This window comes from Populus nigra, chromosome 19 (assembly GCF_951802175.1).
Source record: "Populus nigra chromosome 19, ddPopNigr1.1, whole genome shotgun sequence".
Lineage (NCBI taxonomy): Eukaryota > Viridiplantae > Streptophyta > Magnoliopsida > Malpighiales > Salicaceae > Populus > Populus nigra.
In genome coordinates this window covers 3,913,926-3,941,415 of record NC_084870.1, presented here as the reverse complement: position 1 = coordinate 3,941,415, position 27,490 = coordinate 3,913,926, and the positions used below count along the sequence as shown (strand labels likewise).

At 33.2% G+C, this 27,490-nt stretch overlaps 2 protein-coding genes across 3 annotated transcripts; both read left to right on the top strand.

The window, feature by feature from the left end:
• The first annotated feature begins 1,327 nt into the window (after positions 1–1,327).
• LOC133679459 (histone deacetylase 8) lies at positions 1,328–6,070 on the top strand. 2 transcript variants are annotated; one of them, XM_062102061.1, is made up of 4 exons: positions 1,328–1,700; positions 1,896–2,476; positions 3,335–3,644; positions 5,757–6,070. In XM_062102061.1, exons 1-3 carry the CDS (start codon positions 1,445–1,447, stop codon positions 3,635–3,637), a joined length of 1,140 nt encoding a protein of 379 aa, XP_061958045.1. In that variant the 5' UTR covers positions 1,328–1,444; the 3' UTR covers positions 3,638–3,644; positions 5,757–6,070. The 2 variants fall into 2 exon arrangements, with proteins under 2 accessions (XP_061958045.1, XP_061958044.1); XM_062102060.1 differs by having other exon boundaries at positions 1,329–1,700; positions 5,747–6,070.
• Positions 6,071–22,790: 16,720 nt separating this feature from the next.
• LOC133680397 (receptor protein kinase TMK1-like) lies at positions 22,791–27,276 on the top strand. The gene is made up of 2 exons (XM_062103318.1): positions 22,791–25,631; positions 26,460–27,276. The coding sequence occupies exons 1-2, from the start codon at positions 23,192–23,194 to the stop codon at positions 26,966–26,968; spliced, it is 2,949 nt and encodes a 982-aa protein (XP_061959302.1). The 5' UTR covers positions 22,791–23,191; the 3' UTR covers positions 26,969–27,276.
• Positions 27,277–27,490: the final 214 nt, after the last annotated feature.

Below are 27,490 nucleotides of genomic sequence, written 5' to 3'. Positions count from 1 at the left end.
AACTAAAAACTCATTTTAGCATAATTTTTCATTCATACACATCACATAGTCACATACATTCACAAGTTTCAAACAAATTCCTATCATGTGCCCATTACCCACCCATGGCCGATTTCAAAGGGAGGGGTTCTTCCTTGATTTATTTCAATTTTTTCCATAATTTCTTCTAGTTTTCACCCTTCTCATGTTAACATAATTAATTTTCTTCAACGTATAAACTTTCCAAACATTTCTCAAGAAATTTGGAATCAAAATTTAGGGGTTCTCAATTCTTTCCTTCTAAAATAAATAGAACAACAAAATAATAATAATAAAAAAATCTTCCCAACCAAGTTTTTAGTTCAATTTATGGGCTTTTGTCAATATTTTCGTCCTCTCCTTCTTCTTTTTTCAAAGTTTCTTGTTTCTTTCTTTAAGTCCCAACCCCTTCCCATTATTGATTCAATCTTACTATTTTTTTGGTGTAAATTTCTCTACAAATTTCTCTACAAAGCTTCACTTTCTCACCAATTTTTAAGTAAAGGAAGCAAGAAAAAGAAGAATGGAAGGAGGTTTTTTTGAGCTCTCTCTCGATTTTGAGCTGCTAGAACAGTCGGTCAATATATAAATAAAGGGGGTTATTTTTATTTATTTATAAAAATATCACTACCTAGTTTATTTGTTATTTTTTATATTTTTTCTAACTATTAGTACTCTTGTAATATTTTATCAAATTTTGATTGACCTGAAATTTTAATCTAAAATAAAATATGTTGGGAGATTTTTTGTAAATTTTTAGCCTGATCAAATGGTTAGATTAAAATATATGTTTAATATCATAAAATTAGATAATCAATAATTTTACATAAAAAAACCAAATTTTATGTACAATTTTATTTACTTAAATCATCATACATTTTTTTTTAAACTAATTCATTTGACTTTTCCATCCATACTCATAAAAATTTCCACTTAATTTATTAGTTTTAAATTAAGCGTTATTTTTTTTTCTGGGGTTTACAATAATAATAAAAAAATAAATCAATTTAACTCTATATAATTTATAAAAAATAATTGTATTATAGTGTAAAAAGACTATTTTATTTTCCAATGTTTAGCTTAAAAGTTTAAAGATTAAAAGATAATTTTATCATTATACTATTAGAATAATATTTTGTTTCTTAGAATATGATAACTTTACTAGTTAATTATATTGTGAAATAAAAAATAATTGTTTCATTATAAAAAATAACCTTCAATTTAATACCTAATTCAAAAGTTTAATAGTTAAGAGGTAATTTTATCGCTACCATGTTACAACAAATAGTTGGGTGAAGTAACTTCCATTCTTCTTCTTTTTTATTTTTTTTTTTAAAAATTAATTTAATGCGCGGAAAATTTTCTCTAAAATTTCTCCCCATCCTCGCAGTCTCACCTTAAAATCCTCTAAGAATTGCTGTCAGCCATGGCTGCTGCTTGCTCAAACAAGATCATAGACGTGTTCTGGCACGAGGGCATGCTAAACCATGAAACCAGAAAGGGAGTTTTTGACTCAGGAACTGATCCTGGGTTCCTAGACGTGTTAGAGAAGCACCCAGAGAACTCAGACAGGATCAAGAACATGGTTTCTATACTTCAGAAAGGTCCCATCTCTCCATACATTTCTTGGCAACATGGAAGACCTGCTCAAGTCCCTGAATTGCTCTCTTTTCACGCCCCAGGTAACTCTTTCTTTCTTATTATTCAGATCAGCAATTCCCTAGTTTTGAACCTATTGAATAGGAAAGTTGCTATCTTGAAGCCATTTAGAGTTTTAAAGTTTTTGCTTATATGTTTTATTGGCAGAAAGAAAATAGGTTATTTTTTTCAATCTGTTGCATCGTGTCTGATTTTTTTCATTTATGTTAAAATTGCAGAGTACATAGATGAACTAGTTGAAGCAGATAAACAAGGAGGGAAGATGATTTGTGCCGGAACTTTCTTAAATCCTGGCTCATGGGATGCTGCACTTCTTGCTGCTGGCACTACACTATCAGCGATGAAGCATATTCTTGACGGGCATGGAAAGCTTGCTTATGCATTGGTTAGGCCGCCTGGTCACCATGCTCAACCTAAACAAGCAGATGGGTATTGCTTCCTTAACAATGCTGGTCTTGCGGTTCAATTGGCCTTAGATTCAGGGTGCAAAAAGGTTACAGTTATTGACATTGATGTTCATTATGGAAATGGAACAGCGGAGGGATTCTACCGGACAGATAAAGTACTTACCGTATCCCTTCATATGAACCATGGTTCATGGGGTCCATCTCACCCACAGAATGGATCTGTTGGTGAGCTAGGTGAAGGAGAGGGTTTTGGCTACAATTTGAACATACCTCTTCCTAATGGGACAGGCGATAGGGGATATGGGTATGCCATGAAGGAGTTAGTTGTCCCAGCTGTTCACAAATTTGAACCTGATATGATAGTTTTTGTTGTTGGCCAAGATTCAAGTGCTGTAAGTACCTTTAATTCGATGATAGGCCATTGCCAAATTGTTACTATGTTATGAGGTAAGGTTATGCATGTAAACATATGCATATTAGTTTGACAATATAATTATACATGCATAAATATGTTACTGTTTGTGTCTTTATATATTTCCATATAACATGTCTAATGGGAATACACAGAGGAGTAATAGTGAAAGGGAAACTGAAGAACTTAAATGAGCACGGCATATGACATTGAAATATGTTTACAGCTCTACAGGATGTAGAAATAGGAAAAATGAAAAATTATGTGGAAGAGACCTTCAGATTGATCATTAATTAATCCTTTCCCCCTTCTCCTCTCTTTTTAACCCTTTTTTGTCTTATACAACCTGAAAGTAGCAAAGCACAGAGACAACTGAGTGAATTATGGATACATGAGAAAAAAGCAAGCTTGTGAACTAGTTAAACCATATACTTCAATTTTTTGGATATATTTTACTACATGTACTAATATTCAATATTCTAGAGAGCTTTCTAGACTAAAACGTCAGTTTTGTGTTTCTATACTGCAAATTATTTGTAACTTGGCTCTGAAAAATAAATATGAAAATAGTTGTGTCCCCTTTCAAATTTACGCATCCTAAGTTGTTCTCTCTCTCTCACACACACCCTCCAGATGGATTCCCTTTTCTTCTTTTTGTGGTTTTCCTCGTAACTTGGACTGTGCATGTTTGTTATGAAGTTCCTCGATTGTCATCATCTCTAGACTCTAGCTATAATTGTACTTCTTTGATGAGCATTTCTCAGATTTTGCCTTCTTTTTCTAAAATGTTAGTGCTTAAAACTTCGATCTCCTTACTGAGTCGCATTTCTTGCTTTAGTTTGATCCAAATGGAAGGCAATGCTTGACAATGGATGGCTATAGAGAGATTGGACGGATAGTTCATAGTCTGGCAAATAAACACAGTGGTGGGAAGATTCTTATCGTCCAAGAAGGAGGATACCACATCACGTACTCAGCTTACTGTCTTCATGCAATACTTGAAGGTGTGCTTGACCTTCCCCAGCCTCTGTTATGTGATCCCATTGCATATTACCCAGAGGACGAGGCTTTTGCCGTGAAATTTGTTGAAGCCACCAGAAAGTACCATAAAGAAATGGTTCCGTTTTTAAAAGGAACATGATTAGAAGGTATGGTATTCAAAGCCCATTTTTTATTTATGATTCATATGCTACATGTATTTTTAATATTATGTCATGCTATCATAGGAACAGTAAGAGTTTAATGTGAATTAGGCTTTTACTTGATTTCCTAATTTATAGCCCTACATTTGCATTGGTCGTAGTTTTATGTACCACTGATCACACAATGATGTGCATGGTAGAATAGAAATAACAATAGAGTTTAATATGTTGTGTATATGATGATTTATCTTAATCCTATTGAGCTGACCAAGACAAGTAGCCATGCAAAGTTGGAAGTGAATAAATTTAGGAGTTGACAAATGACTTTCTTTGGATCTGGAAGAGCTTCCTGAAAGTATTGTCTTTGTTAATAGAAGGTTTAATTCCTAGCTTTTAGGCCATTATTTCCATGCTAATTGTTATATACTCCGATTGGTTACATTTATTATGTGAGGAATTACATGTTTTATTTCCCTTTTATGCTTTGTCTAGAGGTTTGAATATTTTGTTCCCATTTTAAGATACAAGATCCATATATGGCGAAATTGGTAGATGCTGAGGACTTAATTGGATTGACCCCTGGTATGAAACTTGCTAAGTGATAAATTCCAAATTTAGAGAAAACCCGGAAAAAAACAGAAGGAAAAGTTTTGAATCGTTCATTAACATATGATACTGTTTTCAGTGGCTTCATATAGTTGTAAGAGAAGAAGAAAAAAAAAAAACTCAGACTCTTGAGAAAAGGCTCTAAAACTTAGCCCCTTGGAGTGAGTCTTGATATTGAATTTTTTTTTAATTTGTTAGCCTCAAGTAAGTTTAATTCCAATTGCTTTATTTCTGAGCTCTTTGCAGTAGTTCAGAATAATGTAGACTCTCGCAATATATTCTGCACAGCTTCATGCATACAGTTGCATGTTTTTTTTTTAGATTCTCACAGATCAATCCTAATATTCTTTGCCTTGTTAGGGAGTCACTTGTCTGTTTTGGTCTGGAACATTCTAAATCAGGAAGATCTTGATGACCTGTTCCCTGCCAACTCTGCGCCGTTCACTGTGTTTTGTATTTTTATGTTCCAATGCCATGTTAAAATTGCCTGTGTATTTATGAGACAGTGTTAGAGGTCATCTTTTATCTGTGTAGATGATTTGGTTTCTAGCTAGGATCTTCTCAAGATTTGCCAATGAAGATATTGCTCTCCATAATGTTAACCATTTTTCTGAGCTTCACACGGGCACTAAATGCTTATTTGAGTGATAATGTAACTAACCAAATAAGCCATGGTCCAAACAATCCATTGCCTGTCTTGCTAATGTTTGATAGCCATCAAATTCAGGTTCTATTTATTTTTTATTTTGTTTTATTTTTTTGCAAAAAGAGTAGAGGAAAGAAATAATAAATTCATTAGAAATAACAAGGGATGGAAAATGTGATATTTTCTGCACCAGTGAGTCTATGCTTTGTTGAAGTTTTTCGGCAAAAACATAGAACTTCTGCTAATAATTGTATAAAACATAAGGCTATGGTTGTGGGACAAACGAGTTCAAAATATTTAGGTTGCAAGTGTTGCCCCTTCTGATATAGGACAGATTGGAGCCTTTATTTGCTTTTTGGAGAGCCAGAAATTTAGGGATTACTATATGATTTCAAATTATAGCTGAATAGCTTAGCGAAGATCTATTTAAGATTGACTAGGTTGAAATTTGGAGAAAGAGACGATTCTTGGGAACTTAAATTTGTGGTACAGTAAATTCGGTGCAGCACTGAACTCTGGTCTTTGTGTTTCTTTAACGTTTTATGTTGTGCAACGTATGGAAAATCTGTGTGCCCAACATGTTTATCTTCTCTTTGCCTTCTTCCAAGTACCTCTGCCCAATTGTTATTCTCTCAGCTCCCTGTATTCTCATTCAGCATTTCACATACTTAGCAACAATATTTTGAGGTAAAATTACTCTGTTCAGCCATTAGCTTGAGCTTGAAAGCATTGAACAATGCCAAATTCATTTATGGTCGAGGCATTAGACAAAACAAACATACTTTACAGATTTTCCATTGATTTTTTTCCATGTCTGTCCATAAATTTATGTTCAAGTAATACTCAACATATGTAGGTCACTACAGCAAGGTGGAGGATTGACATCAAATTTTACCAACTATTCAAGCTGGTGAGAAGCTCCCGTTCCGTGGTGGACATCAAGGATTTGGAAAATGGACTGTCAATATAGGTGAAGGATGATGTTGATCATATAAAACCATCGTTTGTGCCAAGAAACTTGGTATGAGAACTGTACTATAGGAGTTGATGTTTGTTAAAAAATTTAAAATCCTGGGATGGTACAGTGATAAACTGTGTACTATCCTTTGCTGCTGATCATTTTAAGTATACACTTAATTGTCAGAATCACCGCTTTATAATTTACAGATTGTTTCCAACATCTGTCATATATTTTTTTTACTTGTCATTCATGACATCTGTGGGTTAAAATCATGAAGTTTTTCCATTCTGGAGTTTTCCTTGTCCTATGTTTGCTGATATGCATAGCAATCACCATCCATTCAGCTTTGGTTTCTGCTGACTTGTTCTTCAAAAATAATGCCTTTCTTTACTTGCTCAGCGCTTCCACATCAATGAACAGTAATTTAGAATACAAATCTTACTGCAACTCCACTGGCTTTGACGGAAATTTTCTGGAGATTTCCATTTCTGCTCATGATCTGACATCCACCATTTATATGAAGTCATTAAGGGCATTTATTGTAGTTCTAGTATGTGATCTGGTTTGCATGGGATTTATCAGGAATCCCTCTTCAAGGGAAAAAGAATTGGTTTCTACTAACATTAGAATGAATCTGCATTTTGTATCTCTGATTCCATACTAATTGAGACATCCTTTCTTCATCAAGAATGGTCAGCCCCCCTTTGGAACATCCTTGTTATCCTTTCCTGTCAAATGCATCTGAGCATTTATTATTGTTTACTGCTCCACCATTTATCTAATGACCAAACTGATGTTTTCCTAGAAGAAGTGTCATTTCTGGTCCCCCCCCCCGCCCCCTCCTTATATAGATGGACGTTGGGGCAAGTATATATTCTGCAAATTAGCAGGTTTCATTCATTTAACAGGACAAAACAAGAAACCTTTTGCACGTTAATTCAGTTCCAAAGGCATCTTGATTATATTTTTGCTGTTTTTTGTATCTATGCTTGATGTAAAATCCTGTATTCCATGCATGTCCTTTGCATCAGTCATTTTTGTGAGTTGACTGTATTGAATACATGGAAGATGCCAAGTACATGTAATAATTCAGTGTTGGAGCTTGTCATCCTGCAAGGGGGGCTGAAGTTTACTGAGTTGATGCTGACGTGTCCAGGCTGATAGAAACATCTTCGCTACCGCACATGATTCAATAAATGATCCCAATGAGCTCAGGAATTCATGAATTTCGACATGCTGTCAGGCGTCGTAAGGTAAATATCATAGTGTGGCTGTTGGGTGGATTATTATTGCACGGGGTAACATATAAATAGACTAATACTCAGGTTTTCTGTATTTCCATAGCATGATAGAAGAAGAAGAAGAAAAGACTTTAATTTTTTTTCAAGATACAAATCCTAATCTTGTCATCTAAAAATTCTCCTTGACATAATATATGTTCATGCTTAGAAACCATGTTTAAGTTTGACATTGCTTCTCAAGATCATCCCTCCTTTCAATGCTTAATGCCCGATTGGTTTTGAGTTGCAATCTCAGTTTCTGTAAAATGCCTGTCGAAGGGTGGCAGATTCTGCCGTGTTAATTAGGGGCATGAGATCAAATTTTGATCTTTATTTTTCGTTAGAATAAATTTGTTCCAATTTGAAATTTATTGTATTGATGAAAGTAGCAGTTTTTCAGGCAATGCTCAAAGCCCTTATCTGTACAACAAATTGGTATGCTCAAAATTAGTGGATGATAAAAAAGAATTGAAGCTAAATCAATTTCTTTCATTTCTAATCTCCTTTTTATTTTTTTCTCAGCATCAAAGCCTTAATTTTGCCAAGAATCACGTTAAACAAATGAAAACCCTATTTAAATCACTTCAGTTAATTTGAGGCAAGGCTTACCGGTTAGTAGAGTTAATCTGATTCAATTTTTTTTAAAAAAAAACCAAAACAACATCATTTAATAATTTTTTTAAAAAAATTAATGAAATAATAATTAAGTTTTGATGAGGCTAATTAGATCCATCCATGTTTTTAAGATTAGCCAAGTTTTTTTCTTATTGTATTTTTTTCAATCTAGATTAGTTTTTTTTGTTTTTTTTTTTGCTGGTCAAGTTTCGAATTAATAAAACAATGATTTAAATCCTAGAATTTGATGATGCAAGTAATTGTCATGATTCTTGCCCTATTTTGTTCTTTCAAATTCTCGCTATAATTTAATTAATTCCATAAAATACAAGCTTTGTGATGTCTTCTCTTCTACTGTAAATTAGGCGACTCAAGTATTTCTTAGCATGGCATGGTTAAGAATTCAATGAAGTAATGATCGGGCATCGTAGTTAACCATATTTTTGAGATATTTTAAATTTTTATTTTTATTTTTAATTATATTTGGATATTAAAAATAAATTTTAAAAATTAATAAAATATTATTTTAATATATTTTAAAATAAAAAAATATTTTAAAAATAATTTATATGATACTCCCAGCACTACGTGTCATGGCTTTACGTGGACAAGGGAACGTGATGCTATTTTAATGTCCACGTAAGCGGAAACTTCCATTTTCAAAATGGCCCTCCACCAAAGGGACCCTTAAGCACTATTTCTTTGTCCATTAGCGACCAGAGGATAGGAGATTATAAGTTTAATGATTTTAATAGTCTCAGTCCTTTTATTTTATTTTAATTTGTTTTGTGGCCCAGCCACGGCCAGCCATGGAGATTCATACTTTCGGTTATTAATAATTGCACCAAATATTTCAGCATCAATTGTCATTTGTTATTGATGGATTTGCATGATCTTGGTGGTGTCTTTCTGATTGCATAGGCTTGTGGCTATCTTCTTCTTTGATTTTTCTTTTATAAAAGCGATTCATGTTTCAATGATTTGATTTGATTTGATTTAAAATATGTTTAGTAGTGTGATAATAGTTGTTTTTCAAATTATTTTTCGTGTTAATATATATGTCAATGATGTTTTTTCATTTTATAAAAATTATTTTTTACATTAGCACATTAAAACGATCCAAAACATATAAACCATATTAAATTTTAATTAAAAAAATAATGTTTTTGAGAACGTGATTCACACCGTATGCCGAAATAATTTCTTAATTATTAAATAATTAGAAAGAGCTAATGTAAATCTATTTCTCCAACCCAGATGTAGAATTTAGCACTAGGAAATTCTCAAGCTCTAAATTTAACAGCCGTTGAAATTCAATAATTTATAAAATTTTCTAATAAGAAATAGTTCAGTTTAAGAAAAATATCTCATTTATTAAAATCCTAATTAAATTAAAGATTTTAATCTAAATTTATTTTTTTAAAAAAAAACAACAAGAAAAAAATATTCAAAAGAATAGCTACTGGACTTAATTTGAGCCTCAAAAATAAAAACAACTGATAAACTAGCCGTCGTTATAAAATTAAGTTTTTATAATAATTTATTAAAAATTTAATCTAATTTAACGACCGGATCAAAATTTATATTTTTTTGTTTAATTATTTATTGGACTAATTCATAACTTCTCAAAACATAAAAATTTTTAACAATTAAAAAACTAAAAAAAATAAAATTAATTGTGACAAGAATAATGAAGATAATAATCCACACCAAATAACCAAATAATAAAGACAATACAAATATTTGAATATAGTATTGTAGTTAACCTATTCACAAAATAAACTTCTTGTATTACAACTTAATCAAATTTGTTCCTTCAACCTCTTTGTTTTTATCTTTCAGGCCAAACTTTTTCTATGACTTTAGAAAAATAATATTTTCTTTTATCCTTTATTTATTTATTTTAATTTCAATCTCTTAACTAAATTCAATAACTTCTTCTAAATTTTCATCAATTTAAGTATGTTTGTTTATAAAGTAGCTTTTGTGGTTGTGGTTTTTTAAAAAATAATTTTTTAAAAAAGTGCAATTAGTTCTGGTTAGTTGGATTTAGATACGTGTTTGGTAAAAATTGTGGTTGAAGTTTATGTGTAGCAAAAAAAAAAATATATAATGTTTGGTGGAAGTGTGGTTGTGGTTGCATTTTAAAGTGTTTTTTTTACATGGAAATGTATCAAAATAATAATTTTTTATTTTAAAAAAATTATTTTGATATCAGCACATCAAAAACGCTTTTGAAACGTAAAAAAGATAGAGTTTTATGAAACACAGTTAAAAAAATATGTAAAAACTGTTGCACAAAAATTACGTTTCAAACTCAATTTTTTAGTGGGCCTCACAGTATAAAACACAGTTTAGTTTGTTACCAAACACATTACTGTATTTGTTTCACGGTAAACACAAAAGCTAATGAAAAACAAACACAACTTTAATCTCAACTATTTCACTAACTTCAATTTATCTCTCAAGTTTCACTTGTATATTTTGTTTCTCTAGATTTTTAATGTTTAGTGAATTAAGTTATTCTTTCAAGAATAATGATAATTATGGCTTTTTAGCTATTGATTCACTAATGTCACTCCCCCAACTCCCTTTTTATCGTCTAAAATGTTGGTTATGACCAAAATATTATGTTATGATATTCGTTCAAACAGAAAAGAGAGAAGATTCATTAACTATATTTAAGTTTCATCATTTTCTTTTTTGATGAGTTGGTATATTTATGTTCAACTACATATGTATCTTAAAAACCCCTATCCTAGCATACGAGAGATGAAATGTTTTTTACTCGAAATATATATGGTCAACATTATACTATACTATTAAAATAACAAAGGCTTTTTATGGTAGTTCACTATTCATATGCACTATAACAAAATATTAATATATTATTTTAATTGTTTTGAAAACAAATTTTTATCGTAACTTAGTTGGTTAAGGTTAACATATGGACCAGAGCCAATATATCACGAGTTCGAGCAACACTACTACATTTAATAATTTTATTGATGGAGTTTTTATCGGTATTTATTCTAACATTTCATCGGGGATAATTTTATCAACTGATTCACGGACGGAAACCATCTGTTAGTAAACCTTTCGTTGGTAATTTCATTTTTGTTGTTAAAAAAAATTAAAAACCAATGGTTTTCTAGATAGAGTTTTCATGCCAAAAAAAATTTACTCGCTAGAATATACCAATGAAATTTTTCTGTCGGTGATTGGCAATGACATTTAGAGTAATTTTATTCCAACCCTCTATAAAATCCTGATGAAATAATTTCATCGGTGATGTAGCAGTTGAAGTGGCATGTGTAGTCATTTTTTATCAACTCTCTGGAATATACCAATAGAGTTAGTCTGTCAGTAAATCCGTCCATAATAATTAAAAAAATATTTTTTTATAAAATTCAAGTATGTAAAAATAAATAATCTTAATATAAAAGCCAAATATTCATTACAAATTTTTATGTTCAAATAAAATTAAATTAGAACAATAGCAGTGCTGGAGGATGAGGCTGGTTTTTCATGGGACCATATAGTCAAAAAAGGGCGCACACGTACTACTCATCTGTGATCTCATATCTATGATTATTTGGCAGAGTCGTTCATAATCCTCAAAGAGTCATTCATATTGTTCAGTGAGATTGGCCATATGTTATTGCAAGGCTGCGAACTCCTGAGACTAGGTGCTCGATATTGATTGCTAGCTCCTAACAACTGAGACACTATGAGCCGTTTGCAAGTTCTCGGTCGTAGTGTTGGAGAGTCCATACACCTGATATCTATCGGGTCTACAAGACGATCCTGCCTCCATCCATAAATCTGGATCGTCCCCGTATCTCTTCCTCAACCGGCTGTTGTATGTCTCCTAGAAATAAAAAATGAAACCATCAAATTCAACCTAAGAAACTAATAACTTACGAAAGAAAATGGTTGAACAAACATACCACAAAGTGTTGAGCGTGTTTGTCAACGAACTGTTGCACCTCTTTTTGGCGGTCTTCACTCCGCACATGCATCTCCACAAAAAGCTCTATTGGGCTTGACTCATATCCACGAGTCGTAGCATGTAAGAAAAACAATGTTACAAGTTAAATATATTTATAAATAACAACAAATTAATTAAAGATAGATGTGATTAAAATTAATCTTACCATCCGTTTTGCATGTAATACAAACAAAACGTAGCTGCTGGTGTGCGCGGTAACCGAACCATGAATTCGTCGGCTTTGATTTCTCTGGCATATTTTTTTGTTTTGTTTTGCGTCTCATACCAAAAATCACGCAAGCTTCATGATACAAACGTATTCTATATGAGGTAATGACAAATAAAATTTTAATATATAAAATTAAAAAAATTATTATATTGTTTTTATGTTACCTAGTTACAATGCGATTCTCTCAAACCCTCTGCAACATTATTATTTTCTCTATCCCACTTGAATTTAGCCTTTCATTATTCATAAAAAATAAATCAATAATTTCAATAGAGTAAAGGAATTAACACAAAAAATAGTTAAATTTTAAGCTAACACTAACCTTAAATCTTGTAAACCATACATTAATATGGGGTTTCCAATCAGGATATTTGGGATTGCCATCCATGATTTAAACGTTGATGTTATTACTCAGACAACCTCAATGTTTGTGAAACTGAAAATCGATAAAATTAATGAAATATTAGTTCATAAATTGTTACACACATACCAACTTAAAGGAAACCAAATTTACATTGAAAGGTCGTTCTTCCAATTAGCATCGTACTTGCTGGTGAATGGATTTCACTGTGAAGGGACATCACCTTTATGTTGTGGAATCGCACTTGAAGAGGCAATGTTGTGAGTTGATGCAGGTGCTTCTTCTTGGTTGGCACCTAATGACATGTTATTGTCATTGTCGTTGTTAGAAGAACTAACTACGATCATATACTCACGACGTGCAATTGATTTTCCCCTATGCATCTACATAATTTTAATGAATATTTGCATAATCAATTTTGATTTTTTTTAAAAAATTTGGCAGCACCTCCATTATACTGGAAACTACCCAGAATTTTCAATCCTACAAATATGCAAAATATATGCCACAAACCAATTGCTTTTATTTATTTCTATCAACAATTTTGGATTATTTCAACATGATAATGTTTTAAATCCTAAATTGACAAGAATTTTTTGTAATTAAATTTAATCCTATATATTCAATTAACATTTATACTACATATTTGATAATAACAATTAAAATTCAACAAACAATAAATGGCGTGCTTACTTTCAAAGTTTATCTATATGTGATAAAAAAAAACAAAAAATACATTGTTAATAAACCAAAAAACAAATACATCAAAAAATTCACCATATATACTTGTTAATTCTAATTAAGAAGACTTGAAACAAGAGAGGATTGAGAGAGTGAGAGTGTGAGGATTGAGAGAGTAAGAGCGTTTGATTGTAAAAATGAGAGAAAAAAAATGAACTTCTAGTGTCCCCTTCACGTACCATGTTGAAAATGTTCTCAAACCGTTGTTTTTTATGTGCATGACATCAAGGTTATGGTGAAGGAGATTAGTCTTTCAATAAAGAAGCTCTCATAAAATTCTTCGCTTTATCCAATTGTAGGTCAAATCAAAACCAGAAAACTTCTGCTTATCAGATTGGAAACCAAACACAATGTCACCTTACTCTAACACCACATTATATAATTCTTCACTAGAAATATGCAGGGGTGCAACATTCTTTTCAACTCTGCCAACAAAAAAATCATTTATGTTCTTTCTGAACCCGTGTTTTGTTTGCAAGAAACATCGGTGATAGTAAAAAAAAAAAGAATATTTACCCCCATTTATTAGTGTGAATGCCTTGTTATTTTTCATGCAATATAGACATGCTAATTTTCCATAAGTACTTCAACCAGAAACCATTCTATAAGCAAAGAAATCATTAATAGTCCATATCAAAGCTGTCCTCATAAGAAAATCTTGTTTCATCGTTATATCATAAATCAAAACTTTAAAGGATCACAACTGCAACAACTCATCAATTAATGGTCAAAAACAAACATTTATATTCCGGCCCGGACTATTAGGATGAGGTTTGACCGTAGATAAAAACATGAACTCTGATCTCATACACATCCTTAGTGGTAAGTTGTAAATCATGAGTATAACCGACTAATAAGAATAAGGAGTAACAAATGACCTGAATAGATTGAATTCGTTTGTACATAATGCAAGAAGCACGTTCCTTGATTTAGCTGAAAAGTGAGGATGCATATTGTTAAAGTGTTTTCATGCTTCACCGCTGGAAGGATGCGCCATCACTCCATCCACCGCATTATTTGATTGGTGCCATGTCATGTGCTCGACAATCTTTGGTGACATGAATAACCTTTGTAATCTAGGTGTGATTGAGAAGTATCTAAGTTTTTTTTAATGTTACAAGAATCTTTCCCCTGCTAGTTCTAGGTATAATAGGAATGCCCATATGTCCTACACTCGGTCAGCTCATCATTCAAGATAGTATAACATGTAAAAGTTTGGACACATGTAAATTTTCTGGTATTCTAGACTGAAGGGTTTCATCATGGACTTAACAACATAGAAGTTCTTTTTTAGCTTGTTCCTTTTAGGCAAAATGTTTCTCACCCATTCAATAATTTTGTCATAACTGGTCTCACTGAACCTATAATCCGACTTAATGGTAAACACCTGTGCAATAACCGATAATTTACTGTGACTTGTGTAACCATCCCACAATGGTTCTTCATAATCTTTTAAAAGATCAAAATCCTGGTCGCGTCTACATTAGGTTCTTCATTTACGATTGGACATTAACTGTCATGACCCTGATTCATTCTCATCACATCTATAACCATAGTCCTGTAATGATTACTATTGTCATTTACAACTTAATACACGTTGCTAGAACTATAAGTTAACCCAACCATCCTTTCTACCATGGTCTTGTGAGGAACAAATGGTTCTTCATGTGCATACCAACACAAATATTCCTTGATGAACCTTTTGTGTAGAAGATGCATCATTACAACATCTGAATCGAGAAACTTTTTATTTTCACACCTTTTGTATAGACACCTAATACCGTCTCCACTAATATTTCTTGGAATAGATGTTGCGTAATTAATAAAACCATGAACCCTATTACAATAATCCATCCTCCGTAATCATTGGGGTGAATCTTGATACATCTAGAAATGATCATCTATGATTATTTTTTCTCGAATCTATATCAAATAATGATGACAACATGTATTAATTAACCATGTTAAGTAAATAAATTTGCAAAAATATTGGTTTAGCTCAAGATTATCCAATGTACTTTCATACTTCCTCTTAATTCATTATCAATTATCTATGTACATACAAATTTGTACACATTAATTTACAAAAATTACAACTCGGCAATAAAATTGACAAAATATAAAACAGATCCATTAAACAAGCAATTATTTATTTCATCATAACACACCTAAGTTAGTAATTCGATATAAGTTTCAATAATTTACAAACAAATACAATTTTATAAAATCTAAAACAAACCATAACATATACAAAATAATAAATCCATACAACAAGTTTGTTTAAGAAAAAACAATAAAACAACTAAAAACCCAAACAATATACATATACTACAAAAATATACAATAAAAAAATTAACATTTTAAAATTATGTCCAGATTAAAAAAAATGATAGATTTACTTACTTAAAATAAAAAATCCGCAATAAAACACGAATGTTGTGACTGAAAAAGTTGAAGAAGGATGAGTTATGTTGAGATGATGAGGGATGTGGAGGGGAGGAGGGGGCTGTTTGTTTAGTTGCAGAGGGGGTTGTTTAGTTGTAGAGGAGAGGGGAAGAAGTAGAAATAAGGGAGGGGATGGTCAATGGTCACGTCATATATTAGTTGTTACCAATGAAATTACCAACGGAATGTTTCTGTCTGTCACTTTGTCGGCCATTCTATCAGTATAACTGACATGTCACTGCATGGACATCCCTGTTTAAATCTAACTATAATTCTGTTGGTAAAATCATTCATAAAACTTACAAATCATCGTACTGTTTGGTTTGTTTTTTTTTTTTAAATTCCTTCTATTCCGATTGGGATTCCCTCAATATATACCGATAAAATATTTATATCGGTAAATACTGACGGAGTTAGCGATGGATAAAATTCAGGCGATAAATATCACCCCAAAATACTTACGGAAAAAATTCTTCGGTGATTCCGTTTGTTGGTTTAGGTAACGCAATGACCCCTTGTTATCTTTTTTTTTCTTTATTTGATTTTTTTGGCCACTTAGAAAAATATTTACTAGATTCACCTATTCTTTAGTTTTAACTTGATTCTTAAATACTATTACAAATGTTTTATTGAATTTTAATAATTTATTTTCAATTATTACATATATGATGTGAAATTAATAATACTAATAATAAAGTATTCATGGAAGTTCGATTCAATTCATCTTTTTTATTCTTAAATAGACTTCGAACATTATTTCATTAAATTTATAATTTTTTAGTTTTCAATCACAAAAAATAGACATACTATTTTGATATTATCTGTTGACTTGCTTTAACAATCATATTATTTTTTTAATAGAAAAAAATGGTTCTAGTGAAAAACATTGCATTTACTAAGATAAATAAGAGATATGTTAATATGAAAATTTATCTTGATGGAAAAAAAATTCTAAATGATTGTATTTTTAGGTTTAATAATAATGCATTCACACATACACACAATGATAAAGAGTAATGATGTGTGTGTGTAGGCACATCAATAAAAGACAAGGTTTTCTTCGCAATCAAGCATAAATTAAGAATCAAGTATCCATTCACTTTGATTTTTACTTTAACATCACATCTTTTGTAAAAAATGAGTTTCAGTTCAAAACAAAAACCCTAGGATTAAAACCCACAAAAACATGTTATTGGTGTATAAAAATCCTAGATTATTGACTAATAATGACATGGAACTTGTAGAAACAAAAATCAAATCAAAACAAAACCTAAACTAGCACCCAAGACAATATTTTTTGGATGAACATGAAAAACATGAACCTAGTTGCTAAAAAATGCCTAAGCTACTAGCAAACCTATAAATTGGCCTTTTAGGCCTCTAAACTTGTTTTTGACACTTCTATGTCATTTCATGGCACACAACTAAAACACACCTAGGTTAGGATATGAGAAAAATCTACTAGTTACTACATACACTTTTACCCAACTAAACCTTTCAACAACTCTAAGTCAGGTGCAACTCCTTACTTAAATCGTATTGGTAACCTAAGGGGAAAATCAAACCTTGCCACCCCAATAAGTCTTGACACCCTTAGCAACACATAACATCCCAACTCTATAGCCATCAGCCAGACCAGACGCTCGTAGATGATTACTCTATATAGAGGGGACTAGGTATAATGACATTCGTAAGAGTCCCTCAAGAGGTCGCTCGTGTCATTATGATACCCATCTACAAAGTTGGTACTCTAAATATACTTCTTCTAGTTGTCATGGGATGGACATTATGCCAAACTTCTTGGGTTCCCAATAGCCCGACAGACAAATAACTTAGAGATGGTCTGTATATGAGCATACCAGGACTACATTTCCACAACAATGAGTATTGAACACTTGACTCCATAAGGACTACATTTCAATAAAAATAAGTCTGGAAAACTATAATGGCCTAACCAACCTGAGGGAGCATGTACATAATATGCATAGTAGCTTAAAGTTGGTCATCTAGGACAATGACTCAATATGCAAAATCCTCCACATAACCTTCTATGGGTCTTCATATGTATAATATAATAATTTGGAGCCAAACTCCAGTGAAGGGTTTAGTGACCTCTATGTTAACCTAGTTGCATGCTTCAGTATTAGCATATTCGCTAAAGAAAGCTTTACAAAGCTATTTGGTCTTATTCAACAAGAGAGTGAGTATACACAGAAATATTTTTGAAGAGGTTCAGTGAGGAGATGCCCAAGGTGTAAGAATTGCTTGAACCAATAGACTTAGTGAGAGGGGGTAAATGAACATCCCTTTTTGGAGAAAACTTTATGCTTTTCTAGAGAAAAGTTTGCTTAATATGAAGCAAGTAATGAAAAATCACATATGTGTAGATGAGACCAGTTTCTTATGATATGGGCCTTCTTGTTTTCACAAGGACAAATAGTATGAAGGACCTTCCAAGCAAAATTATTCTTCTAGTAGAAATGAAAGATCAAGGAAGAACTATGAGGGGTCAACTTATGAGTATTTGGTGTATTCTAAGGATTTATCACTCCCTTGAATCAAAATAGGATCACTTATTCAAAGTTATCAAGGCAATACACCTTGATGCCCCTCCAAGGCATGTTTCTCCAAAGAACCTTCCTCATACTTATCACTCAAATCACCTTAGAATACATAACCCTTAATAGGAATGTAAGTTTATTTTTGAAATAAAAATAATGTATCTTTAACATACATTTCTTATCTACAAATCTCTAGTGGGGGCTTTTGGTCATTTTTCAAGAAAAGGATTGACCTGGTCCCCCTAGTTCAATAACATCACTCTCAATGAAGGAGATTGACTTGGTCTCCCTAGAGAAATATACTTATAATCTCCAAGGGATGGGTATGAGGTATTCCTATTACAATAACATTATTATCTAAATGATGTTTAAGAGCCTTTCATCAATTTGTTAGGGGTTGTTTTCAAATCCTCTATTCATCAGTATAGTCTCAAACTAATATATTCTTCATGTGATGCCTAAAAACCTCTTACCAATTCACTAAGGGATGATCTTGTATCACTATTCTCTAGTGTAATTCGAACCGGCACATTCTCAAGTGATAATGCTAAAGGGTCTCTCATAAATTCACTAGGGATTGATTTTAAATCTCTTGCCTCTCTAATGTAGTATTGAATTGACACAACTCTTCGGTAGGGCTCCTAGGTTTTATATTATCTTTAGAAAATGATCCTGGATCTCCCACCTTTAGATACAACCTCCCTCTACTAGGGGGCTCTTATGCCCCATTACATCATCAGGAAGGCCACAAGCCACCCACTTTTAGAAAACAATCACTTTATAATAGAGGGCTCCCATGCTCCATGACAATGTTAGGGAAGTAACATACCCCACACACTTTCTAGCAGGGAGCTTCCAAACCTTTACAACATTACTAAAGGGGCTATAAACCTCCTGTTATTAGGTGAGATCTTTTTATTTATTTATTTAAGAGCTTTTATGCCTCATGCCATCCTAGTGAGGTCATATACTTCCCACAATTCATAGATCACTTTTAAGTAGAGGACTCTCAAGCCTCATGCCATCTTAAGAAGGTCACATACCTCCCACACTCTAATGCAACCACTCTTTAAAGGATGAATTTGGTCTTCCTAGTGAATTAGCACCACCCTCTATGGGTCCATCCTTTTTGCCATTTAGAAATTTTTCTAAGTATGAGCTCCTCCATGGGTTTTTCCTTTGTCCCTTATAATTTTTTTTTTTAAGTATAGGCATCAATATTGGCCTGTCTTCCTAGCCATTTAGAATTTTTTTTAAGAATAAGGTCTTCCTCCGTGGGTTTCTTTTCCGCCCCTTATAATATATTCTAAGTATAGACGTCGATATGGATCCATCTTTCTAGCCACTTAGAAATTTTTCTAAGTACGAGCATCGATATATATCTGTCCTCCTAGCCATTTAAATTTTTTTCTAAGTATAGATGTCGACATAGGTTTTTTCCCATAGCTACTTAGAAACTTTCTAAGTACAAGCTCTACTCTCTATATACTCTCCTTAGCGTCTTAGAAAATTTTCTAAGTATACGCTCACCTTTCATGGTTTCCTCTAAGCCAATTAGAAATTTTCTAAGTATGAGTTCCTCCATGGTTCCCCTCTATATACTTAGAAATTCTTTTTTCAACCATGGTGCATACCTGTACACATAGACTCTATAATATATTACCTGTGGTTTTCACCCTTCTTTTCATACAAAAAAAACTCAACAAAACTCGTCGTACTGAGTATTTTTATAGATCTTTGCGTTTTATTATCACAAAGACTAGGAGGACTATTGATAAACCCAAATTTAACGGGTCCAAATCCTCCAAAAGCTTAAAAATCCTTATGGGCTTCGGCTACCACGCCTAAACCCAACTACTACCAAAAAGCCTATAATTGGCGCCCAACTGGTGATGGGCATGCACCCCAACACCCATATAGGCCTGAGATACCATTACACTTTCTTTTTCTATAAAGTTACTGACTTAAGTATTTGAGAGTTCCTGTATCCATAAAAAAAGATGTTTTACACGTAACAGTTAGCAGTCATCAGTCATCTTGGCTTACCAAGCATTACCAGCTACCAATTATGAACCACCTGAGCTTTCCATATCAAGCCATCGAATACCTTGACTAGAAAGAATAGATTGGATTGCTTGAACTAAAAAATTAACTAATTATCCAACACATCAACTTTATTCATAAGCATCTTAGATTTTGAGGCTTCATCTAATATATATATTTAGAAATTGTTTAGAATTGCTGCAAAATTAAAAATTTAGGTTATACATTGCGATATATCAAATTATTTCCTTACTGTAAGATTTTAACTGTGATCACAAATTTCAAAAGTGTTCCATTCTCCATTCTATCTATGTATATTTATATTATTTTTTCAAAAGAGAAAAAAATGTTCCATTCTACATAATGTATGGAATGGTGGGTAAATGACCCTATGTTTCCTTTGATTACATTGCAAACTTGGATTTTCTCTTTAAATCTTTGTTTCAAAGATGGGGTCTTATGTTACCTATTTTTTAGCTGCACTACCAGAATTCCGTTTCCATAATCTATGCAAAAGGATTAAGAACTACTATATTTAGAAATTAAATTTCTAAAAATGAGTGCACAATATAGGTATGGTGCTATAAAGCATTATAAGACTAGTTTTATGACATGTTTTATTTATATATGCATGATATCCAAGGAATTTTACTTTGATTTTTTATATGCTAAATTAGGTATGCAATTTGATATATTTTGCAATGCATCCCTGGTATCACTAGATGTACAATCCTATAGTCTATTTAGAACCATGTGAATTAAATTTAATTCATAAAATTAAATGAATTCTCATGTTTTAAACCTTTTTAAGGATATTGATTTGAATTTTAAATTAAATTAAATTTATAAAAAAGGTGCAAAAAAGGATCAAATGAAAAACCATTTGATTTGCTGTAATAATAACTCATGAAATTAATGTTGAAAACAATATTCCATAAGTACTCACATGCTAACACATCCATTATTTTTTTCTATCTATCTCATAAGGCTCTTTCTTTCTTCTTAAACACAATATCCTTTCTTTCTTTACTTGATATTAATCATTGTCAAGATATTCTTGTTCCTAATAAGGTATGTTATTAATTTTTTTCCCTTTTTTTTCTTTTTTTTTCAGTTTTTGCCCAAATTGTTTTTGTTTTTCGTTTTGCTATGCCAATTTTGAGTGGATGATTTTTTTTGGTAAGAGGTGCACGATGGTTGATTGATGTATGAACGAGTATAAAGTAAAAGTAACTAGAGATTGAAAAGTAATATTTAAAATTATAGTTAATATATTGGAATAAAAATGGTATAACAACTATCAATTTTTACTTTTTAAGTGGAGTAATAATAGGTAAAGTTAGGGGATGGTTATTTTCAGTTCGGTTCTGTTTTTATAAAAAATGTAACAAAACCAAATATTTTTTTTTAAAACCGAAACCGAACCAAAACCGGTTCAAACCGACTGGTTTTGGTTTGATTTGGTTCGGTTTTTTAGGACAAAACCGGTTCAAACCGGTTTGACTCGGTTTTTTTTTGTTTGGCTCGATTTTTTTGGTTTGGCACGGTTTTGGCTCGGGTTTTTTCCGATTTGGCTCGGTTTTTTGGTTTGACACAGTTTTGGCTCAGGTTTTTTCCGGTTTGGCTCGGTTTTTTTGGTTTGTGTTAGGTTCGGTTCAGTTCGGTTTTTTCGGTTTCAGGCTTATAAAATCAAAACCGAACCGAACCGAACCGGTCAGTTTTTTTAAAATTTTAATCGATTTAATCAGTTTTTTTCACGGTTAGGTTTTTTCGATTATTTTTTTCTAATTTCCTCAATTTTCTTGATTTTTTAATTTTTTTTACTCACCTCTAAATAAAATTTATTATCCCAGTCAAATCATTTCTTGAATTGCTATCGCCTGTAAATTTATAATCATTGACATGTTTATGAATTACAAGCTTTGTCAATACTCTTAATTAAAATTTATTGGAATATTTATACATTTCTTTTTTCTTAACATCTCAATAAAAAGATTTTGACGAAAAGTATTTTTTTAACAAATATATATTTTTCATCCAAACTTGGACCGACTCATCAATAAAAAAAAAATACCTTGTAAATAGACTAAATACTTTGAAAAACAATAGGCACTCCAATGTTAAACGAAACAAATATGGAACCCAAAACAACGTAAATACAATAGTGGTAATAATGCAGAAATTTAACAAAGTCTTCTTTAGTGGTCGAGCTTGGGAGTTTATAAATTCCTGGATACAAGGAAGCAGTGAACAAAACAATACAAAAGCAAGTGAATGCTGTCATCATTCAACCAACACGACACGACACAACACAACACAAAGTAGTACAAGTAGTTGAGTCATCCATATTTGGACCCACTCAATAATCCCAAGAGATTTTTTAAGCTTCCACTTACCGACATCAATGGAGCTTCTTTGCTTCATAAGCCTCCTAGCCTAGATTTTAAAAAATATAATTATTAATTATAATAATGACACTGCAAAATGTTTTACAAGATTTATTTTTTTTAACATTAGTGTTGTTAAGAAAATATTTTTCAATGGATCCTGTGATTACATGCACCGACTGCCATTATCTTCTGAGCTGCCACCTTTTGAGGGTAATATTGCCATTTCGTTTAGCATTGGAAAACAAATTATTATTATTATTATTATTATTATTATTATGACGTCTGCTTTTGCAAAGATAGGAGATCAAGAAAGGGGTGGGGAGAGTGTCAGTCATGGTGGTGTCCTTCTATACTTTAAGGTCTGGCTGTTCGAAGATTTAGCTAAACATAAAAAACCCTAAAGTAGTGGATGATAGTCTAACGTACTTTTCTTTATCTCAATCTGTTTTGGGCACGATTTCCTTCTCTTCGTCTTCTTCACTCTCCTTCAAAATCTAATCCCTTTTCTACTTCCATTTCTTGTTCTCTTCAAAAACTTTTGAAACAAATGTTAATTTTTTGCACCTGGATCTTGTTGTTTACATCCTTTTATGGTAATTGACATGTGAAAGTCTTAGTTTTTATTTGGGATTATAAGGTACATTGGGAGGGTTAGTTTCGTTCTTTTAGTATGGTGATTTGATAATGGGAGGTGAAAGTATGAAGCTTTGCAACATTGTATGTTTTTTGTTCGGTTTCGTTACTTTGTGTTATAGTTTTACGGATCCCAATGACCTTAAGATCTTGTTAGATTTCCAGAATGGGTTGAAAAATCCAGAGCTTCTCAAATGGCCAGCCAAGGGTAACGATCCTTGTGGCCCTCCTTCATGGCCTCATGTTTTCTGTTCGGATGGCAGAGTCACCCAAATTCAGGTCCAAAATATGGGTCTTGAAGGACCCCTCCCTCAAAATTTCAACCAGCTCTCAAAACTTTACAATATAGGGCTTCAAAGAAACAACTTCAATGGAAAACTACCCAGCTTTAAAGGACTGTCTGAACTGGTATATGCTTTCTTGAATGGCAATAATTTTGACACTATCCCATCTGATTTCTTTGAGGGACTTAGTAGCATAGCGGTTTTGGCCTTGGATGGCAATAGTTTGAATGAGAGTACAGGATGGTCTCTGCCCAGTGAATTGGCAAGTTCTGTTCAGTTGACGAATTTTTCAGTGTCTTCATGCAATTTGGCTGGTCCATTGCCTGATTTTCTAGGCAGCATGCCATCTCTTAGTAATCTAGAACTTTCTTACAACAGATTGTCTGGTGAAATTCCTGCAAGTTTTGGGCAATCTTTGATGTCAATTTTGCTTCTGAATAATCAAGAAGGAGGGGGCATGAGTGGTTCAATTGATGTTATCGCAAACATGACATCATTGTCACAATTATGGCTTCATGGGAATTCTTTCTCTGGAACAATACCTGAGAAAATTGGAGATTTGTCTTTGTTGAGAGATCTTAATCTCAACGGAAACAAACTTGTCGGTTATATTCCTCAGAGCTTGGCAGATATGCAGCTGGAGAATTTGGACTTGAACAATAATCAGCTAATGGGTCCAGTGCCAGTGTTCAAGGCTGGTAAGGTTTCTTATGACTCCAATCCTCTTTGTCAATCTAAACCTGGAGTTGAATGCGCCCCAGAAGTTTATGCACTTTTGGATTTTCTTAGTGGAGTGAATTATCCTTCAAATATTGCACCTCAGTGGTCTGGTAATGATCCATGTCATGGGCCATGGTTGGGATTGAATTGTGATTCTAATTCAAAGGTTTCTGTTATAAATCTGCCTAGACGTAATCTTACTGGCACCCTTAATCCTTCAATTGCAAAATTAGATTCACTGGTTCAAGTTGGACTTGGAGGAAACGATATAGAGGGCACAATTCCCAGCAATTTGACAAACTTGAAGTCTTTGAGATTGTTCGATGTCAGTGAAAACAATCTAGGTCCTCCTTTGCCCAAGTTTCGGAATAGCGTGAAGCTTGTTGTTGATGGAAATCCTCTTCTGGTTGGTGGGAATCAGAGTCAGCAATCCCCCTCCCCTGCTAGCAGCCTACCTCCTGTGAGTTTCACTCCACCAGAGAATTCTCCACCAGAGAATTCTCCACCAGGCAGTGCACAGCCTTCACCATTCACTATGCCTTCTAGTCCGCCTTCTCCAACTTCAAGCTCACACGCTAATCGGTCTACTTCTACAAAAGTTCCTGCCCAAACTAAAAGAAAATTTGAAAGAACCAAACTAGTAATTGTGGGTGGAATTTTAGCCGGTTCATTGCTGGCTGTTGTGTTGATTTCTTTGTGTCTATATTCTTGCTTTAAGAAGAAAAAAGAAACTTCAAATCCTCCTTGTTCCATTGTGGTTCACCCTAGAGATCCATCTGATTCAGAAAATTTTGTCAAGATTGCAGTTTCCAACAACATCACTGGAAGCTTGTCCACTCAAACTGGAACTAGTTCTGTCAGTAATACAAGTAGTCTGACTGAAAATTCCCGTGCAATTGAGGCTGGAAATGTTATTATATCTGTCCAAGTTCTTCGCAAGGTGACAGATAATTTTTCCCAAAAAAATCAGCTTGGCTCTGGTGGATTTGGAACTGTCTACAAGGGTGAATTGGAAGATGGGACAAAAATAGCTGTTAAGAGAATGGAGGCCGGAGTGGTGAGTGGTAAAGCTGTGGATGAATTTCAGGCTGAGATTGCTGTTCTTTCTAAAGTCCGGCATCGGCATCTGGTTTCTCTTCTTGGTTATTCTATCGAAGGCAATGAAAGACTTCTTGTCTACGAGTATATGTCAGAAGGTGCTTTAAGCATGCATCTTTTCCATTGGAAGAAATTAAACTTGGAGCCTCTATCTTGGACAAGAAGGTTGAGTATTGCATTGGATGTGGCCCGGGGGATGGAATATCTTCACAGTCTGGCTCGACAAACATTTATTCACCGAGATCTCAAATCTTCCAACATTCTTCTAGGTGATGATTTCCGTGCCAAGGTTTCTGATTTCGGGTTGGTGAAACTTGCTCCAGACGGAGAGAAATCTGTTGTGACGAGACTTGCTGGAACCTTTGGCTACCTTGCACCTGAATATGCTGGTAAGTGTTTTCCAAATTCTTATTATTGGTATAGAACAAGGATTATTTAGAACTAGAAAGAAGCTAATTTAACTGAAACTAAGAAGTATTGCTCGGTTCAGTAAGACTTTTATGGTTTTCCAGTTGTGCCTCATTTGTTCAAATAATATAAAGTCTTGGCTAAAACATCTGCTGTGAAATGCCCATCACTACTACCTTTTGTCCCCTTTTAACTGTTTGGCTATGATGCAGTTACTGACAAGCTTTTTTCCAATACATCACATTGGTAATTGATATCCTTCTCAGTGGAATGAGCTTATTCAACCCTGTTATCAATAAGAATGCAATAATGATGTTAATGATATGTAGAACAGAAACATGTAGTGCACATTAATCATATTCATAAAACATGTTTCCCTCCTTTTGTGTGCTCCAAACATTCTGTTGACTGATCTTTGTAAAACATTTCTACTTGTATTACCCTTTAAAATCTTTTCCTTATGATTTATTGGAAGATATGATAGTTATGCAGTCATTTCTATTTTCTCGTATTGTGATTGATAACTTTTGATATGTATCTTAAATCATCAAAAAGAACCCACATGGAATCACATTAATATATGGATTTATCAAATAGTTATTTTTTACGGCTAAAAGTAAAAATGGTAAGTGCGTGTGATCTTTGTATATCTTCCTTTAGTCCACACTGTAGAATTGCTTGAGAAATTTGCAGATCATTGATATATAACATTTGTGGTGATTGGTGGTTTTTTTGGATTTAATTTCCAAGATAACACCAACAATTAGAAGGTTGAATTGACTGCTGCTCTTACTTATTTATTCTCACAGTTATGGGGAAGATAACAACCAAAGCTGATGTGTTCAGCTATGGAGTGGTGTTAATGGAACTTCTGACCGGGTTAACAGCCCTTGATGAGGAGCGCTCTGAGGAAAGCCGATACTTGGCTGAGTGGTTTTGGAAAATCAAATCAAGCAAAGAGAAGCTTATGGCTGCCATTGACCCTACTCTTAATGCCAGTGAAGAGATTTTTGAGAGCATCTACACCATAGCTGAATTGGCTGGGCATTGCACTTTGAGGGAACCAAACCACCGGCCTGATATGGGTCATGCGGTGAATGTGTTGGCACCACTTGTTGAGAAATGGAAACCAATTAACGACGAATCCGAGGACTTTTCTGGCATCGACTACAGCCTTCCACTTCCAGAGATGTTAAAAGTTTGGCAGGATGGAGAAAGCACTGGGCTAAGTTATACCAGTCTTAATGACAGCAAGAGCAGTATTCCAGCAAGACCAGCTGGGTTTGCTGAGTCCTTCACATCTGCTGATGGTCGTTAAATGAAGGCAGCTCCTAAGCATTGGACTAGAGCTGTAAGTTCTATTAAGATGGAGTCAGTTGCTCTATTTTATGCTACAGCTTAATAGCATCGAGCATTTTATTAGGTTATTGCACACAGTAAACACAAGTTTAAAAGCAACCACACAGACGTTCTGGGTTTGTTTCTTGAGCCCTGATAACTGTAGATAGATAGATGTTGTTTTCAGTTTTTCACTTTGGTATTCCTTAATACAGAATTTGCTTGTCATATGTTATGTCTGTAAAGAACTGTTGTCGTTCGGAATTTTAAGTTACTCGATTCATGTCATTTCTGCCTCTTCTTGATTATTTTAGATCAGACACTGCATCAACATGTTAATTTCACTACCTAAATGCCTCCATTTGCAAGAAGAAATTCAAAAAACACCTTTAAGACGAATATCGGTACTTGTTATCCTCGAAACATGAGGGAGGTTCACATTGTGGCCAGTAATCCTTAATCAGGTGGCCATTGTTCGAAAAAACATCTCGTGTGTCTTCGG